The 21,686-nt window shown below is 36.8% G+C and overlaps 1 protein-coding gene across 1 annotated transcript; it reads left to right on the top strand.

Moving 5' to 3' along the window:
• Positions 1-784: 784 nt before the first annotated feature.
• Positions 785-20,944, top strand: LOC149805071 (uncharacterized). The gene is made up of 4 exons (XM_089947031.1): positions 785-1,439; positions 5,627-5,867; positions 17,059-17,236; positions 18,131-20,944. Exons 1-4 carry the CDS (start codon positions 871-873, stop codon positions 19,297-19,299), a joined length of 2,157 nt encoding a protein of 718 aa, XP_089803157.1. The 5' UTR covers positions 785-870; the 3' UTR covers positions 19,300-20,944.
• The last annotated feature ends 742 nt before the right edge of the window (positions 20,945-21,686 follow it).

Below are 21,686 nucleotides of genomic sequence, written 5' to 3'. Positions count from 1 at the left end.
GATGTGGAAGGTCGCGGGTGCGAACTCCGACCGAGTCATACCAAAGACTTATAAAAATGGTCCTAGCAGCTGCCTTGCTAGGCGCTCAGCATTACGAGGTTAGTGTTAGGATAATGTGACTGGATGTTACATGATGTTACATATCTGCGTCATGATGCCTCACTGCTAGACATGACAATAAACTGTCACGCTGCAGACATGGTAGCGAATGACCGAAAAATTGTGAAAGCTACGAAAAAATTCAAATCACAGACAGACAGACACAGACACACAGACACACAGACACACACACACACACACACAGACTCGTTATTTTCGCGAAGGGTGGTAAATGGCAAATGTCAATCACGTGCGAGTTACCTGGCACTTGATCGTCGGTAATTTTCCTACTTAGGCTACACATGTAAATATTGCCCGTAAACTCTGTTTAACGAGAAATAGATTGAAAAATTCCGCGTATAGCAAATAAATGAGTAACTACAAATAAGACATTTAATTAGGTAATTAAACATAGTAACTTCCTACCATTCATATGATGTTCATTTATGCTTATCATAGCACCTGCACAAAATTTAGAATTTTTAGATTTTAAAAGTTTGATCCTTTCACAGCAAAAGTTTCGTTGATACAATTTGTTATTGTAATTATTCCCTTTATTTCCTTAGAATTAAATAAAAAATTAAGCAACCAGTCTAACTGAATTCACTTTTACCTCTCCCACTATGACACACTTGACGTCACTTGCTTATATTACGCCATGCATGACGTCACCGTAAATGTGAAATCGCAATCACCAAGAAGTTTTCATAGACATTGCAAACAGTACAAACGTCGTCACTTTCTTCCATATATTATACAATATGATATTAGATGATGTATGTGCCACCCATTGTGATCTCTGAAAAGATTAGAGGATATTTAGCAAAATCAATAGGTGTGTTGCACTGTGTTTGTCTCATCCCTTCTTTCACAGTTTTGGCCCTTGGAGTCTTAATTGAAAGTAGCATCCGAGACAAAATCAGATTTATAGAAAACTACAATGGTGCCATTTTGCCAGCCCTTTTGTTATCCATCGGAGCCACTAGTGTTGTCGCTCATCTTGTTTGTGGCAAAATCTGCTGGACCAATCACAATCCTGTAAGAAGACGGATTTGGTCAAGGTACCTTCTCCCAACCATGATCGTTTCCACTGTAATCTTCTTATTAGAGCTGGTTTCAGGAGTTCTGTGTTATTCACACGTTACGGAGCTTGACAAGTCATTCAAGAGAGGGATCTTAACTAATATGAAGGATTACAAGGATGACGTTCACGTAAAGGAAGAGGTGGATGTTCTTCAGATAGAATTCAATTGCTGTGGAAGCAATGCGTATACAGATTGGTTCCGGACAGCGTGGATACACGAGGACTATCTAAACGATGTAAAGTTACAGTCATTAAGGTGATATTAGTTTCCGTCTTGCGTTTGATTGCGAGCCTAAAACAATGGTGTGTATGTGTGTCTCAGTGTGTGTGTGTGTCTTTCTAAGGTGTATATCTTCTTAAGACCTTTTATTCTGATAAAACGGGGATGTTTTAGATATACATGAAAAGTTGCGTTCTTCTTCTTTTTGTCGTTTTGTTTTACTGAGCACCAATCAAACTCAGTTGCTCATGCAGGCAGCTAACTACTTCCTGACATAACTGGATAGCCAACGTATCCAAAGCGAAGAGAAAACAAGTGTAAACAATCCAAAGGGTCTACTTGACCGGGCGATATCAAACCCTGGAGCGATTCCGCTAGAAGTCATAACTTTCCCCCAATTCCAAAGACCTCTATACAACTACTGTTGTAAACTGAAAAGTCCAACGAGTCCATTCTATAAATAATTTTACTCAATAATTAATACAAGATCACAGATCTCACAACTTCCAAATTCTCTATCAACCGCACAATTGCATGGTTTCTCTTTATTAACTTTTCGTAACGTCCCGTCAGCATTTCACGCCGTAAAACTATACTACTCAACCAACTAATACAGGGAACTATTTTTACTACGCCACCTTGGGCCAGTCAAATCATGGTTTTAAGCCACATTTGCATGGTATTTACCACCATGGCAACAATAAACAGCGCCTGCCGCCAGCGGAACAATCCCTTATCATTTATTCTATTGTGTAATTTACCAGTCTCTAATCATGAATACTGCACCTGGAGTCACACAATCAATGTACACAACTAGATATTAATAGGGACTACTGAACCCCAGGGACACTCATGCGGCTCTGACCTGAATTCATCAACAGTAAAAGATGGCATCATGGAAACTCACTAAAACTTCACTCCGTGACATTTGCTCCTAATAATTGGCTAATTATTTCGGTCTGAGGAGTCTCTCCCCAGGACCAACTTCCCGATCAAACAAGTAACCACAAACATCTAAGAAATTCTTAAAACGGAGCGTATACAAAATTCTCATACTCCAAATTTGTTACAATATTCATTATATGTGATGTAACATTTTATGTTGGACTTAACGTTGTTCAAAATCAAGTTTATTTACTACCTGACCTGAATTTTGTTTTCTCTTATTCTCTGTCTCTAACTACATTAACGCAGTTACACTTAACTATTAAGAAACGGGTGGTGCGTGGTCAAAGATAAAATAAAGACGCTAGCGATATGAGTGAGAAGAGAAATGATAGGAAAGGCAGAAATAAGTAAAAGAGTTGTTGTTACTGAAAAAAATATTCATTCGAACTTAAGATCTAGCAGAATCAGTTTGTATTATCGTTGTAACCGGTATTCATTTGGACTGAAATGTATTTCTTCAAATTATTAAATTCAAGTCAATTTTCTCTGGAAATAATGAGTGATACTTAAAAATAATATACTTGAACGTATATATTAACTAAGATTTATAGTGAATTCAAACCTGGAGTTATATTAATGTGTTTAAACAAAAGACTGTTGGCACATCAGCATTATACAGGTCATCACAGACACATCAACACTTCAGCGTTGGACTTAATTTAGATTTCTGCTAAGGTTTATTCAGAACTTTTAAATTATTAGGACTTGAGTATGTAATTCTATGATTATTTTGGTATTTAATTCGCAATACCTTAAGTTTATTTTTTCACTTACACTTTGCATTCTAGGGAGATAAATTATTTGTTGATTTTTACAAAGTTTGTTGCTTTTGACTCTTTTCTGTTACTTATTTTAAAAGCGTAGACTCGTAACAAAGGTAAACTGTTTTAGTTGCTGGAAATGGTACGGCTACTATAGTATTCATTTACGCTACGTCTCTTTTTCTCATCCATGCGACAAAGAAATCTACCTGTTTTGCTAACGTTACATTTCCTATCTCAGTCTGGTTATTTCAGACCTGTCGTCTCCGTCATGGTGTCCACGCTCTATGAACTAGTTTTAAAAAGAAACCCTTGATGCTGTGCCTGACAGAGTTGTTATCAAATAAAATAAAAAATAACAATAGATATATAGCAAAAATAAATTCACTCATAAAGTAACTTAAGGTCTCTCCAATTTTGATAACACCATACAAAACATTTTGAGACACACGCTTAAGTCGAGCTATTTGATAGAGCTCCAGACACACAATCAATACACATCACTTGCCACACAACCAAACTCTCTCAAGTGCTACTATAAAGCCGGCAAAAAAAACAGAAATGTGTTATGTCAAACTTTGTTGAACACCCACAACTGTATCAAATATAATAATGCGAAATGAAAACTCCTGCACTTACCGACCAGAGTGGTTCGTTCATCAGTCTACATGCTATTCCACTAAAAGGTTTTCATGTAGAGTATCGCTGTTCTAGTGATAGCAACACTGGCCATATTTCCAGGACAGAAAACATAAATTTCCAAGAAAGCCATGCATTTAAAATTTCCTGATGTCACTACACGGTTCGTTAGAACTGTACCCAGTAAACATATTGTACTGCACAGTATCGTACCTTTACCTACCATAGAACGTTTCCCAAATTAGAGCTGATGAAAGTTAAAACTAAACCGTATAAAAAATGTTGATTATTTATTGTTTATTTCATATCACATCCATCGATTAAATGTAATAATAAAGAAACAATATCAAATGATTTATGTTTCTATTTTCTTATGCGAAGAACTTGTGTAGTTAGGGCCGACAAGTCACCCCATTGCCCTCATTGACATAATCGTCTTAATACGAAGTTGAAACAAAAAGCATGTGGCTAGAGACGCTAATTGTCAGAGGCGGCGTTAGGAGTACGCAGGGCCTGGGGCCGACCATGACCGCGCGGGGCCAGAGTATCGGTATCTCGATTAGTGTGCTACTGCAAACACTGATTATGTCTAGACTAGATCAACTTTCACGATTTGGCGCACGAATTTAGTTTTTTCATTATTCACACCAAAATTCCTGTTTGTGGACAACGGTTTTTTTAAAATCGAAATATTAAAATGACGACAACGCTTTTGGCCTAATAATCTGATTATTATTGTCATTTTTCAAATAACATGAAGACATGAATTAAGAACGATAATTTGTTTAATTGCAAGTGTACTCTGCGTGCATTACGTGCGGCCTGTATCAGCGTTTCCAATTTACCGGAGAATATAGCTTGACAAACTCATAAGGACGACCTTATGCCTGAAGCGCGAGGCCCCGTCAAGAGCGGGGCCCTGAGGCGGTCGCCCCACTTGCCACCCCCAAACGCCGTTCATGCTCATTGTGCAATACTTCCAGCACATAACAATTATAACTTTTTTCCTTTTCTAAAAGTGGCATTCCACTTAGATAATTATTCAGATTTTCATAAAAGAGTACAAAACATGATGACCTTTATATAGAGTGAGAAGCAATAATAGTACCTCATGAATACTGTTTTTGGAATCTGCTAACTAAAATGCAATGGTGCAGGGGTATTTTAATTTAGTTGGAAAAAAAATGGGTGAGAAAAATAAGCTATGTCGGTGTTTGTATCAAGACAAGGAAATACCAGTTGCGGGATGACATTATCTGTCGCCCCACGAGGCTATACCAAGTGTGGAGACAAACAATATAACTCCTTGACTGTGATTTCCTTGTCTCGGTCCAAACCCCAACATAGATTTTAATGTAAAAAAAAAAAAACCCACACACATACCGATTTGAAAAACGAAGAACATAAAGGATATAAAAAAGGCACAAAACGTAGTCATTTAATTCATCAACTAATAATTTCTAACCTGATTGTCGGCAGGGGGTCCCTAACAATGTCAACTTATTTGCGTTTTAAACCAAACAGAATAGTATAGGGTAATAGCTGACTACTACATGTTTACCCCCCCCCCCCATAATTCTGCTGGTGCCCCTGGGACAACATCTTAAGACTGACCTCTTCCAAAAATGTACACTTACGTTAACATCTATTTTTATCCTAATGTGTTCATCGGGGCGTGTAAGTAGTCACTTTCCAAAGTAATACGGATGTACGAGGATCCAAATAAAGTGAATAATTGCCATTTAAACGTATGTATGATCAAATTATCTTTTTTTAAAAAAAATGACACAACACAACAGTTAATTCATCGTACTACTGAAAATGCAATTTTTATTGAACGCTATATCTAATTCATTATACTTACCATTTTTTCAGGAAGTCTGGATTTGATGACGGCTTTATTAGTGATGATGTTCCCTTCAGTTGTTGCAGCCTCACGTCGATGCGTCCGTGTATTCATCACCACGTGCACGATAATGATCTGCACTACAATTACGACTATCGTGCATCGATGACTATCAGTACAAAAGGGTGTGCAATTACTTTGATGGAATATTACGGCGAATGGATGTTGATGAAAGTTGGGGCCATCGCCATCGGTCTTTCTTTCTTTCAGGTACGATTTTGGTTAGATTCATACACCTTGTGGACAACAATCTCACCACTGATGACCCGCTATCCTGTACCAGAAGCATGTGGAATTCTTCAGACTGTGTTTGAGGAAATTAAAAACACTTAAAGACGCCGTCCATTTAGTAGGTACGCATGGGGGGGGGGGGTAACCCAAATGCACACGCTTGCTTATAGGTGAGGTGGGGTGATCTAATGATAATGTACGTACGCATAGGAAAAGGAGGCGGGGGTGAAACCTCGATAATAATTTTTCTTATGCATAACTTGTTCGACTCAGTTCAGTTGGCGTTTGAATTTTAGCAGACACTAGACTAATTTTTTAAAGCTACGCAGCTTATTTCTTTGATGCAGCCAGACATTCAAAGTTGGTGGACTATCTGATTTATTAAACACGTTAATATTATTAATCCTTGATCTTTTCTGCGTGGATTAAATATAGGCCGTTCTAAAAGGGGGGGGGGGGCAAGCGTACATACGCAGGTGGTAGGAGGTGTAACAAAAATACGCATGTGTACGGGGGTGGGGGTGGGGGTGAGGGGTCAATCTTTGCCAGATTTTTGCGTACTTACTAAATGGATGGCCCCAGACAGGAAAATCGTCTTGAAATTAAAAAAAAAAAAAAAAAAGAATCAAGGGTTTCTGGGCATTTGGTCACTGGAACTCCTTCGGGGCCTAGCCACTAGACCTTTAATGGGGTACAGGACCCCAAACCTAAGGCCATGAAAATGGCACCCCACTCACTTTTTTATTTTATTTTTTTTTTTTGGGGGGGGGGCCTGGTCTGGGTACAGGTATTGTTTGAATCATTTCATCGTTATTATGAAATATTCTAGTAAATAACGGTGTAAAGTGATTTTGTTTTTTTTTACAATTTAGACGAGGTTAGTTCTTGCATGTGATGTATTTCCTGCTTTTTATTTTAAAAGTCAGTTTAAAAAACAATGTAGTGCAACAAAGACACTAAAGTATCAGCTATTTGTTTCAGGTGATTTTCTTATCTAAGAGACTCTGATCTTTTCATAAACTTCGACAAATTGTTTCAAGCGGCTGAAATTTAAAGCTTATGCTGAAAACCCCGATGTGATCCAATTCATGTGATGTTCGATGGTGAGGTTGTATTTTATCAGTTGTAAAGGATCCAGTCCTTAAAGGAGACTAGAAATCAAAATTTTCCTTCTACGTATGTAATTATCTACAGATTTTAATTCGACTGACATGTTTATAAATTAAATATCGTAAGCGGGTAGTGATTTTATTGCATGAAAGATACCACGATTCCGTAAATTGCCGAGTTTTTCCGAGTTTTAATAGACGACAGATCACGTGGTACCGTGACGCAATACTAGCCAGTCCTCGAATACAAACATAAACATTGGCGAGCGAGGCAGACGGAAGGAGACCACATATGGGTTGCACATTCAAAACTTGAATCTGCAGTCTGATATAATAGTTTATGTACTGTACTGGTCAGTGTTAAAAGAATTTTTTTAGGCACAGGCCCCGGGCAGGTGACTTAAATAAACTCAAGCCCTGACTGAAATTCCACAAGCTCGGACAGTTCATACCTGTCAACTCTCAAGCCGGGAGAAAAACCTCCTGATTTTGGGGGTATTTCCTCATCTACATCCCGATCTCGTAATATCTCTAAATTTTTCGCAGCGAAGTCCCGATAATTACATTATGTCTGTCAATTTTCATTTGTCAGAAGAAGAAAAAAACAACCCCAAACCGTTTATAAATAGATGTAACGTATGCAATCCACAGTCTAAGCTGCCACACTGCAGACATCGTAGTGATATGACTGAAAAATTGTTAAAGCTACGTTAAAAATTCAAATCACACGCACACACGTCTAAATCCGGCACTGGACGAAATAATTAATATCACACAACATTTTTTTTTCTTTTTTTTTTCTTCTTCAGTAAATAGAACGTGAAAATTAAACATTATTCAAGTAAATTTCAGATGTTTTTAAACAACTACAACAGTACTATAGTATAACAAAATTAAAAGAATACAATTGTCACCAATTAGCTTAAATGAATAATCACTGTGAAATTTTCTCTGCAAACAAAAATCGCATCTCCATTTCCGCCAAAGAAACTCGGCCAGTTAACACCTGACATTCCTCGACCGTATATGTAAAGTTTAATTACCATAATTAAATTAAAAGGAATAAAACAAAATATACCATGCAGTATATGTGGCCCTAAAGAACTAATTCTGAATAAATATTTTGTTCAGCAAACAGTGTTACATGCATTATGACTTAAACCTGAAGTCCATGGCATCGTAAGTAACAACAAAATAGGCATCGTTTATTTTGGCAATCAATTGCTGGTGCTTACACACACACACACACACACACACACACACACACACTGTCGAACAGGGTTTCTTTGAAGTATGTCCGAAGGGCAGTCCTTTTCACAAGATCAATGCAAGGATGGAGTATGTTCATCAGTCACATCGGCTTTATTGTGATGTGATGTGATTTTGATTTTTAACGTAGCTTTAACAATTTTTCAGTCATATCGCTACGATGTCTGCAATGTGGCAGTTTATAGTGATGTCTTGCACTGGGGCATCATGCCGCAGACATGTAGCATGATGTCCCACCCAGTCACATTATCCTGACACCAGGCCGACCAGTCCTAACACTAACCTCTTAATGCTGAACGCCAAGCGAGGCAGCTGTTAGTACCATTTTTAAAGTCTTTCGTATGACTCGGCCGGGGATCGAACCCACGACCTCCCGCATCCGAGGCGGACGCTCTAACCACTAGGCCACCGGAACGGTCACATCGGCTTTATTGTTTGCGTACTTAAATCAAAACTTTAGCTATTTTGCAATTTAGCCAGAGCTGACCAGAATATGCAAAATGGGCTTGTCCTGGGGGAATAATAAGGCGTATCACATGGAGAAAAGGTACGTCCCATGGGCGCTCGCACACTGGGGCAAGGGGTTGGGTCAGTAGTCCCCTCCCCCAGTTTCTATTGTCAGCCATTTAATGTGAAACTTTGACCTCTTTTCTTTTAATCGCTGTTATTTAAACTGCCCAAGGAATAATTTTATATCAGTTCCAATCATTACAGATTACCGTTTATACATACTACATGTATACAATGATTTTTTTTTTTAATTTGTAATTTTTATAAGATTACTGAAAATTGTGTTTTCTCGAAATACGACAGGTTTAGAATATTATTTTTGGCAAAGCCTCAATTTAATTAAAATCAAATCTAAATTTCACCTTGGACAGTAGTGATTTGATTTAGATTGTGCCGTGTTAAGGCATGCATGTCAACATCTTGAAAATACATTTACTAATTTCACCAGCGCGATCAAAGTTTCCTCAGGCAAACAATTTTTGTTTCGACAAGCCTGACGGGCACCTCATTTTGAATACAGGATGGGCCGGAGCTAAAACCAGAGGGACCCAGGGTGTCGGGCTATCCGATTTATTTTTTGCACTGCTGGTGTAGATAAAAGATCCGTGAATTAATTGTTGCGTTTTGTGGTCACTTACTCGGCCTTCTGCCTATTTTCGTAACTCGCACGTTCAACACTTTTCCCAGGATTTAAAATATTCAACGTTATGTCTGGAACAGAGCCAACTTTTTGTCTAAGCCTAGCATTTGCGTATCCTTGAGCTGCCATTTTTTCAGAATCCCTCTCGTAACAGTTCTTTGAGAAATGTAACGAGCACATAGGGCTGTATGGTGTTGCTTTGAAATCGACTCGTCTGTAATAATGTATCCATTCTTTCAGTATGCCTTTATCTTTCGGAAAAGAAAAAAAAATGTTGTCCACTGGCTTTTCTTAATGTTTTATTACACCCGTAAGCAACGCAAAACGGTATTGTCTTTTACTCTGGCAACTCCCACTTGGGCTGCTGGAGTCGCTACTATGACGTCACATCCCGAAAGTAACCGAATAGGCGCGGAAATTTTGCATACGAGGTCACGGAAATTCAGCTCCTAGAAGATAGGCCAATATTTTAATATTGGCATTTCGGTCGCAGATGATACTTCAGAATAAGGTTTACTGCTATAGTACCTTTATTATTATCCAATATTTCCATTGGTTTCTGGTCTCCTTTAAGACCTCATTGCTGATGAACGTGCATTATAGTTTCATTCTTAGTCGATAAAAACATCTCATGTGCGTTGTTTGCCTCTGTAAAGTACTGTTTCAAAGTTGAAAAAAATAAGAGTACAGATGTTTTACGATGAACAAGTCCCATGAATAAGAAAATAATATGATGAACGTTATGAACACTTCCTTCTTTTTTCACACACACAGCATGCGCAAAACACCGGAAGCTACAGCAATTCGCAAATTTTCGATCAATTCTACGGATCATACCTCAAACCGATGCCGATCCGTGCCCCTGGGACCCTCTGAGGATATTTATACATCAATGACTGACAGAAAAGTTGGGAGACAATCAACTTTTTTTTCGATTGCATGCAACTTCTTTGTCAGTCCTACAACAGCAGACAAAAACCAGGTGGTTCGATAAGATTGCGGTTTCTTCTTTTGCAAAGAAATTTCCGGCAAACAAAATATATGATTTTTCTGTAAATTACTACGCCGACATAAATCCGAAGCTTAATTTTGTTTCGTAAAAAGCAGAGCTGGTCCGAGTGTAGGTGTTTTCAAAATGCTCCATCAGATGACTTCATACACAACACCATTGTCAGCACAAACGGACGCTCTACAGATATTATGAACTTAGAGACTAACAGATTAAGATGAAGTTGTTTGCATTTGCAGCATGCACCATTGAGAGAATGTTGGCATGTTACCTTCATATACTGTGGCTGAAATTTCATTGGATATTGTACTTAGGGAAATTGTACATGATATAAGAACTCAGCGAACCGAAATGACGTCTTCCATGTGCTCAAAAAAAAAAAAAAAAAAAAAAAAAAACCAGCTCGAAGTAGTCTAAAGTGCTCTATCTCAAAAGTGCAATAAATGAATTATCAAATATATCAAATGTAAAAAATAAAATAAAAATTAAATGTGTATGTATTTCATTGATCTGAAATTGTATCGACTGTTGAAACCTGATCAAGCTTTTTTCATCACTTATAATTTTTATAAGAATCTGTTATTACACGTTTGGTTGGATTTTGGTCCGCCAAAACTTACCAATCGGGTACTTATTACAACGATTTCCTTTGTGTCTCTTTCTGGGAGTTGAAATTATTTGAAGCGCAAATGCTGACCGTTATTGATACGCAGGAATCCACGATGACCATTTTCAAAATCATTATCACTATACCTGATTAAAGTTACGGTTGTATCAATGTGCGTTTTGATCAAAACACTTCTCGTTACATGTAGTTGGTTATACGTGAAAATGATACCGATGTGACATTCCAAAATGTAACAAATTTCGTTACAGCTAGCTTTCCCTGAACAGATACATTGACACGACTGTTTCACATAAACACTACAACAAAATGTAACCGGTTCTGAATTGAAACATTGATCACCTGATCTCCAAGATGTTATCATAGAGCTCATAAACCAATCTTGTAATTGCTACTCCTTTTACACGAATAGCTGCATTAGCATGGCGATTTAACGAAAACGCTTACGAGTAGTGATGTGGGGCGATGTGGAGACAAGCATGACACTATGGCGACAATGGGAATTTAACATTAGACCGCCATATTGAAAGTATGACCCTGTGTCGACAAGGGAAAATCGATGTTGAAATGTCAATAGGTTTAACATTAGTATGGCTCTATGGCGTCATGGGCAAAGCTGTCTGCCGGAAATGTTACATTGTAACAGTTTGGGTCTGTCTGTCGGGAAATGTGACAGTGTAACATTATGGGACTATCTGGCTTCTGACGTGAAATGTAATGTTTGAAATATTCATAGCTGATTGAGGTCTGACGGGAATTTATCACTGAAATGGCTATCCGGGGTCTACCGGGAAATGTAATGTTACTGTCTATCGTTTTTGGCATTATGGGGAAGTCTGGAGACAAGTTGGTAAATTCTGTATTAAAAACGATCACAGGATTAACGTGATGGGGCTGTCTGGGGACAAGATGGAAAATCATACGTTAAAAATATCTATAGATTTAGCATTAGGGGCAACATGGGGTCAGTGGGAAATCCTATGTTAAAATATCCAAAAGATTAACATTATCGGGCTGTCATGGGTCTAACGGGAAATTTAATGTTAAAACTACACGAATTGAACGATACCCAGTGACCTATTAACTAAAACCCAGTTATTTAATATCCGATTCCTAGTGATCTACTATCTAATATCCAGTTATCTACCTTCCAACAATCAGTTATCTCAAACCACAAACGCAGTTTTGTTCTATCCAATATCAGTTATCTATCTGCCAACACTCAGTTATTTACTATCCAAAACATAGCAGTCTTTATTTGTCTCATTAAACGGTTACCATTTTCGCTTGATACAAGTGAGACAAATATGGTTCTTGAATTTGTGGCAAATTGAAGATTTTTTTTTACTACCATAGATTTAGTATAGTTCACTGGCTGACCTTATCCAGTGTCGGTTAACTTCGTCACAGCTGTTGCTTGGGATGTAATACACGGTATTTAATTCTTCATTTTGTTACCAATTTATGTTATTTCTTTTCTTGTTTTCCGAGACTGAGTTCACTAATTGACTGATTTAAATTTGCCACATTGTCAAAAATTGCCAAAGTCAAAAATTGGCGCTAAGCTAAGGGCTTACTGAGCGATTGTGACTTCAAATTTATGCATCGTACAAATATAACAGAATGAAAAGAAGAGCACATACAAAGGAAAACACACATACACACTTACGGACAAGAATTAGCTTACTTTTACAGTTCAAACACAAATATATCTGGTATGGAGCAAAGTGCGGTTAAGCTGTAATACGGTAAATCGGTTTTGCCTACCTAGACTTTAATTGTCTCATTAATAGGGTTATCATTTTCGCTTGATACAAGTGAGACAAATTTTGTTCTTGAGTTTGTTACAAATTGTTGTTGTTGTTGTTGTAGGGTTTAACGCCACTTTTCAGCACAAGATAGGCCATACATGGCGGCCAGTATTAATGGTGGAGAAAGAACCCGGAAAAACCCCGGAAAGAACCACCGACCCACGAGAAGCTACTGGCAAGCTTTCTCACATAACCACATTAGCCGAATTCGAGACTCGAACCGACGCGGACAGAGGTGAGATGGCAGATCCGTAACGGTGAGCGCTTTAGACCACTCGGCCACTCGGGGCCCCTGTTACAAATTGAAGATTTTTTTTTACTACCATAGATTTAGTATAGTACACTGGTTGACCTTATCCAGTGTCGGTTAATTTTGTCACAGCTGTTGCTTGGGATGTAATATTTTGTGCGAAACGAGAGAGAGAGAGAGAGAGAGAGAGAGAATACCATTTTCTGTTCGAAATTGAAATCGGCAAAACTACAGCACTTTCAGATTTTACATGGTGTGGTTGTACTTTGCAAAGACCTTTCTAACCAGTGTGTGGATAAATCTGAAGGTAGCTTTGACAACAACAACGACAACAACAACAACAAAAAAAACCCCAAATAAAACGCGAGTTCAGTAGCTTTGTTGTTTAATTCTTCCAGAAAATATTAATTGTCGATTTAACTAAAATTAACGAAAGGGTATATCTTTCCATTGTCTGAGACTACACGTTCAGTTATCTGCTGTTGATTATATAACGCACAAGGTTAAACGACATGACGACAAAGCTTACCCTATACTGACAGGTATGTTAAGAGCATGTAAACTCGAATGTGAATATTTTTTAAACCCAAATTTGGTATCTTGGAGTTTCTCAAGAATATCAGAAATGGTTTAAATACTCTGCAGTTGGGAAGGTTAAAAGGAGAGACGAGACCGAGTTGTCGTGGATTCCTGTAAATTCTCAGTTTCTTTGAGGGACTCTTATTCCAAAAGTTTTCGAAAAGTTGGATTTGGCCCGAATATCTTTTACAACATCCCATTCGGCCGCTATCTTGGCATGTATGACATGTATCACAAATGTGATTAAAGGTTAATATATTGGAATGAATTAGCTACAATACAATTATTCCGTAAAAATAGTGTTATTTTGTCATGAAAAAATGCCTTTAACAACAATACAAATTCGGAATAAAAACGTTATTCATGAACATCCGCACAATTGGAAACGGAAACAATCGTGATACATACCACCTGAAAAAAATACATAGTTAAACCGGTATACATGTAACACCGCGCAACTCTACTTATTTGCATAATTTCAGATTTAAAGAAAAAGCAATAGTTTCACTGTGCCATGTCTGCAATGTTAGTTTACTTTTGCAAATAGTGTTGGAAACGGAAAGTAGTCTCTGAATTTACCGGTGTCCAAAAGTCCAGACAAGTAACACGCAGTCATTATTATCCAATCATAGTGCAGAAAGTCCTTTCAATTCAAAATAATTGGAATTAGTAATTTGATATTTCTTGTATGATATAATAAATGTTGCTCTGATATGCCCGGATTAATATTCTCTGCAGATTCTGAAAAAGGATTTTTAACTTAATAGGAATACACTGTTTGAATTTTTAGAATTCCTCAGCTTCGGAACTAGCATAATAAACTTGATTCGGTTATTGTGTAATACAGAGAGGATATTAGCTTGAAAAAGTGAATACCGTATACATTTCTTCAAATGGGTGAAAAACATTATTGTCACGAGCGACAACGCTGGAGTCTTTCACCTACGAGATGAAATATATCTGTTATTCACTTGGAGCAAGCATATTTTAAAAATTATTTTATGCTCAACTGTTTTGACTAGCAATATGTGTAGCGGGTTGATTGCATATTTCTTACTGTTTCCGTCGCGATAATGTCAGCGGTTTACCGTTTACGTTCTGCTGTGTTTTGTGCATATTCGCAAAGAAAATATAAGTAGTAATTCCTTCCTAATTCAAGAAAAAACAGCATACTAAAAAGCTTAAACAAAAACGTAAATGCACATTATCTGATTTGAACTTGGTTCGTTTGCATGCAAGACGGCCATACTTATACCACGACACCCTCGCAACCGCCTGAAAATGACTCAAAATTTCTTGGTCATAATGTTTTCGACGCGGCAGTGAAAGTATTTGTCGTATTTCACTCCAGAGAATTCTTACATTTATTTTATTTATAAAATACAGCAATTCACTGTTCAGCATCAAATAAATACTTTCTAACAAGGGAGCAATCGTTGTGATACAAGGATTGTGGAAATACACGATTTTATCATTACTAATAAAAATAGTAAATCACGGGTTACCAATCGCATAACAGTTTTACAAAATCAATATAGGACAGCAATTATAGGTTACTTCATTTGTATGGGAAAAAAATGAACGAGATTTTCTGGGGAATACTGCTTGATCCTGGGAGTGCAGTATTTCTACGAAAAAAAGAGTTTATATTTTCACACAAATGTAGTAAACTTTTTATTATATACTCATTTTTTTCCACCAAAGACTTAATAATAAATGAATACACAAAAAAAAAAAAACAAAAAAAAAAAACAATTGATATGCTGTATTCCAAATTAAATACACAACCGTAGATTAATCAATACACAGTAACAATATGAATGCAAACATAGCACCGCCCAGCGACCCTTGAACTTCGTCGCGCTCTTGTTTTGGTATACTTGAAATTGAAATTTAGAGTCATAATTTGAATGAATGCGCATTGAAACAACTTTTCTCACTTGGTCTGGAATGGGTGGGTTTTGTTTTTCCGTTATTCAAGTCAATGTTGCTTTTCTGCTTGTGATGGACTGGATTTGTTAGCTAAGTAAATTCCATGCGATGTACCTGTCATTTAATCAGCAGACTGGCACTGAATCAACCGCACCACTCTTATGTCATTGATTATTTGGATTCATAATGTGCGAAAAATACTAATTCTTTCAATTGAAATTATCAACAAGCGTTATGGAATTCAAAATTCATTTCATTTTGAGTGCAGTAAGGAGAATGTGATTAATGTTGGAAACGTAGTCGAAATCACATTACAATTTTGCGGTGTGTATCAAGTTTTGGAACCCGTATCATGGGCCATCTAATTCAGATTTGCAGAACTAAGAAAGAACATTTTAAGGAAATTCAAGATGCAAAAATATAAGTATGTTTTATTGCCATTCGTATTGTCAGCAAAAGAAGAAATGTTTATGCCTGGTCACTTCCATGCACTCTGTTGGAGGGATCCCAGTTACGTACACGACCTGTATGGCTTTTATCACTAGCCTACGTACAAAACATTGAATAAAAAAATTAAAATGGGGAAATATGCAAAGCCGCTACAGTATGATAGCTAGTGAAAATAAAACTTCTTCGTCCTCTTGGCTTACTGGTTCTGATGCTCTTAGTTTTCTACCAAAACCGTCAGTTCAATTTTTTTTCTCGAATTTAGGGTTTTGACTGACTTGTTAATTAGTATGTATTTGATAGATATGCGATAGCCCTTGGCCTCAATATGCTTTTCTTTGCTAATGTTATTGACCCTAAAGAGCACTAATCTTAGTGTGAACCATTCTGTTCACGAAAATATATGAACATTTCTCCTAAATAACTCTTTAAATAAACCATAATGGTATTTTCGATACTGTCACTGAATTTTGTTATGGACATTACGAATATCACGTTCATTCATTTGCTTGTTTGAAAGTTTCATTTATATTCATGAATTAAGACAGTAGGTCTAAAAGCATATTTCATTTTATAAAGACAAAATAGTATCATTTAGTGATGCGTGACTTGTTTTAAATAATCTGCATGATTCGTAAATAATTTCGATATAAACTGATTTATGTACTTTAATTGTTATAAAACTTGTTAATTTAATCAGAGGTATATGTTTTTGCTCAGTGAAATACATTTTTCTCCGTTCTTGTCTTTTCTACTGTCTGCGTCTTTCATCTCAAAATAATCCTAGATGACTAATTCGCATTGTCAATTACAATTATGTATTCACTGCTGTATTCTTGCATTTTGATTACTTTTATTGGAAATGGGTTTGTACATTGTAAATACACCGAGCACTGTCTGTGTCTTGGTTTGCTACAAAAATAAATCTGCTCTGGGATGTCAGATGTTCAGGTAATGAGATGATTCCTTACAATATTTTATTTCTCCAGGTAATTCTGATTGTTTTGACACGCATCCTGCAGACATCCATATCCCAATCACTTTCTGGAGACAACCCCGAGGCACCAGCGATTGGATATCTATGTAACTGTAACTGTACAAGACCAAAAGATCTATTATTGATTCCACACATTCGGTTGCTATCAAAAAGAGGATCCTCGAAAAAAGGTGAACGACTCAGTTGTTACGCTTATTGACGGACCAAGTTTAAAATCTTGCATTTGATTTCTGAGCACTTTATGTCATTAAAACAACCCATGCTAAACATTGCTGAAATAGTATATTTTAATTTTGTGTGTAGTTGTAACCATTTTTTTCCCTCCAAACCAGCAAGCATAGCTTTAATGTTCCAAGTACAGGCGAGCAGTACGAACAATGCTGAATATATCACCTTCCGAATGAGCCATTCTTCCGCTGAAGAAACAGAACAATGGCGCATGATGTTAAGGCAGAAATGAGTCATCTAGAATAAAGTAAATGAAGCAGTCATGAATTCTATTATAAAAAAGCTTCGACATTCAGTTTGCAAGAGATAAATAACAACTAGGGCGTAAAACTACAAAACATGTAAACAAAATTATGTCCATTACATACGTAATCGAAGAGCACACAGGCCTAACGATTTTAATAGGAAAGTCTCTGTGTACAATACAATTACGGTTTAATTTATCTAAAGATGATTTTGGCAAGGAATGACACATGTTTGAATAGTTTATTTTGAGCTTTAATCTTATTAAACTTATTTCTTGCCTAAAAAGAAGAACCAACATTTACTAACCTGTTGCTGAATTTAATACCGATATAAACATTTAAAACAATTTCATTGGTTTTTGGATATTTTTCTAAAATTTGTGTAGCAAAAGGTCCAACGTCATCAAAAAGTGCAAGGTCTGTTTTATATAAATATAACACTCTTTGATACTGCATGCCATATGATGATCCATCTTGAAAATTTGGCACAAGAAAAACCTACATTGGTGAGTTCGACGTATGCTAACACAAATTGGCTCGTTAAAAATATGTGTTTAAGCAAAACGCAACTGATAATACTTTTTATTTCAGAGGAGAGTCTTGAAAAACAGACAGGAGCACCAGAAATTCAGCTTCTCCTTCCGGCAGATGCTCAGAATCACGGGGATTCTTTCGATTCTTCTTTTGATGACTTTGATGATACTCTGTTCCCAGTCAATTTACCTGCGGATGACAGTGGTTACGTCCCAGTGGAAGGTCAGGTTCATCGAAAATATATAAATGATCCTTTATATGTGCGAATGGGTGGATCAGACAACTCTAAATACGTGCATGACCCTTTGTACGAGAACGTGCAAAGAAAAAATGACATAGGAGGTGTTCGAGAAACCAATGTTCCTTTAGAGGAACCGCTTTATGAGAATCTACCAAACAGAGAAGACAAGTTGTATGAATTGATTGATGTCGACGAAGAACACATCTATCACGATGAAGAGGTTCAGCGATATCTTCGTGAAAGGGAGAAAGCAGGCGCTTATGACAATGTAAAAAATGACGACACACCTCTTTATGAGAACCTTTACAATGCTACTCATACCGACCTCGGTCGGGCGAATACTTCCAGTCGTTTCGGAGAGATGATGCAAAGAGACCATTCAAATCCAGATGAAAATATTTCTTTCCATTCGATTGTCTTAGTACCTTCTGCTGTAGCGTATCCTCCTCCATTTATGATAGACCACAAGCAGGACCACACATATGTGCAGGAAGGTCCAGGGCATCATAACGACATGAACAAGGATTTGGATGTATTCAGATCATCCTATGAGTCTCTCGTGTCATGTCGTCAGCCAACACATTCAAATACGCCTTCCCCTCCTTCTTTTACTACTCAACAAACACTTCCTCTGCCACCTACATCTCCTACTTTTCGTTCAGATCCACCTCCTGAACATCACGAACTCTCTTTTCATTCTTTTTCCCAGAAAGATCAGCAATATCAGCCGCTTTCCCAGCAAACACGTTTCACTGATGTAAGACCCAAAGAAGGGCAGCATCAACTACCTCCTCCCCTTCCACCACCCCCTCCTCTTCCTTGGATCGCAAAAACGGGTGCACGTGGTATGTCAGAACATAATCCAAACAAAACAAAAAATGCCACAGATAATTTACCGGGACCCCGTCGTGGAAGCCTTTTCAAGGTTCGCACATCAACGGGTAGTTACCTTTCGATGCATTTCCAGGACAGAGTGGACAACTAATGGGCTTTTGTCACTCGCTACGTAAATTTAGTATTTAGTTTCAGTAAAAACTTGGAGCAAGTGCGCTGAGATATGAAAACTTCTAAATAACACCTTGTAAGAAATACACGTTCTATAAAGGTTCGTAAACTATTCAACATTGGTCAAATAATAGACATACTTTCAACACGGGTTGCGTAATAATATTATATTTTTTGTACAAAGAAAGGCAATGTTGTTTTTTTTTTGTCGTGATAACCAAATATTGTTTGTAAATTACGAAAGACTCTCCGCAAAAATATTGAAAATCTTGTATTACTGTTATGAATATAAAAAGAACCAATCGCAAAGATATATTGGATATTTTTTCTTTTCCTAAATTTATACCGGATATATTTCATTATGTCCTTAAGTTAAAATATATCGTTGTTTTGGTACCATTAGGTTGAATATGTCCGGTATTTATGTTGGAAAAGAAAACGTTGTTTTAAAATTATGTACCATACTCCAGAATCGAAGCTTTGAGGATTGAACGCACTCTTCGCAAATTCGCCTTGCTTTTCTCGGCAGATCATATAACTGACTTAAAAGAAAGGTCGCACTGGGTTTACCTAATATGACGTAGTAAATTACATTTTTGACATTTCATGAACTATTGAACCATACTGAAAATAAAGCAGATCATATTCAGCAATGCATCACGGACGAGTTATCATTGTTGTCAAAAACGTAAGGGGAAATAACTTCATATTGACGCGAACGGTGTCCTGTCAAATTTCTTTTTAAAAAAATTAATTTTCATGACTGAAATGTAATACAGTCCTCGTCTTTGTTGCTGCAGATGTATCTTCTGTAGGCGCACACAAATACACACACCCAATTGTCTTATGGCATGATGATGGGAAATTTTATATTTTCCCATATCAAAATATAAGGATATATTTTACACAAGGGAACATGTAGAAATAAAAAAATTATTTATTTCACCCGTGAGGATCTATATTTCACACTTAATTATATAATAAACCTGTAACTAATTTTTTATTTCGTTCATTGTCGAGTACATTTGCACAGAATGAATGTGAATATTCTAAATTTTCTCTAAACATTAAGGCAATATTTTGTTGGCACAGTTGCTTGGTAGAAAATAACATTTATCTTGGTATAACTGAGAGCCATATAATCTAAGGTAGCATATTCGTTGATGTCAACCATTGCGAATCAGCTTCTTTGTGTGAAAGTCCTGGAAGCGCATAAAACATTACTATGCCAATTATTTCATTGAATGTGAAACAAAGTAATGAAAATATAAAAGTTTAATCATTAACTGTCTTCTACTGCGGGAAGGTGAAGCTGTATAAACTTCAAGGTCTCGTTTTTCTTCTGAAAACATTCTTGTTAATTACTGTCAATACTCGTATATTTTAGTGAATGATATATAGTAATGGTAAATAATTTCATCGTTATTTAGCTCTGTATTTTGGAAAGGTATATTCATGGCAAAAAAATGTGTCTATTAAATGTTATAACATCAATCTCGTTCTTTAAGGTTATAAACATATTTTTCGTGTAGATGTAAAATCGACATTACACGAAAATGAGAATGCACTTTGTACGTTTAGCAGAGAAGTAAGGTAAGCAAATACAGAATGTGATATATAGGATTTGAGGCAAATACGTTGTATGTAGATTGCAAACACTTCAACAATTACTGGAAACTTAAATATATCCAGTGAATCAATAACCTAATTCATTGAAACGTTTGCATGTAATAAAAGCATCAAATTTTTCAGTGTGTCAACTGCAAGTGCAACATAGAAGCATATCAAGTTGTCCCTTAGGCTCAATGTAACTGAAGGGCATGATTATGCAATTTAACTAAAAAATTATTTTTGCTTGCTTTGCTAGCAGAAATCAATGATTTAAATATATTTTCTCACCTCCAATGAATATGTGTGACGCAGTGCTTATCCTATTCCCATTTATATTTCTTCTGTATGCACTATAATGCAAACAATCTTGACCTTTAGAAACCAGAGTTGAACTTTGAAAGCGGGAATGGCTGCACATTTCAAAAAATGTTTTTGGTTGTTTTCAGATTCCATATCTTAGCTATCCAAGGTTCGTCGATACTCTTCGTTCAATATCGACACTTATATAGCAAGCCTAGCAACTGATACTCGTCCGACTCTTGTTATAAAACGAGTGCAGCAGAGAGCCGGGTACCAGTTTGACTAGCAGAAAGATTACCTACCATTCCGCTATGGGCCTGGAAAGAACCCGATCTTATCAGACTGCTCGTTGCATTTACCTAGGAAGATAACTGAAAATAATCATCATGTCATCTGTAGGCAAGGTCATCATTCGTGTGTGGGTTTCTCCAATTTAAAACGTTCACAAGTTTTTCT

The sequence above is a fragment of the Sinohyriopsis cumingii genome, chromosome 2 (genome assembly GCF_028554795.1).
Source record: "Sinohyriopsis cumingii isolate HCF-2022 chromosome 2, ASM2855479v2, whole genome shotgun sequence".
NCBI lineage: Eukaryota > Metazoa > Mollusca > Bivalvia > Unionida > Unionidae > Sinohyriopsis > Sinohyriopsis cumingii.
The sequence above is the reverse complement of the archived record's forward strand: the minus strand, read 5'-3'. Positions and strand labels throughout refer to the sequence as shown.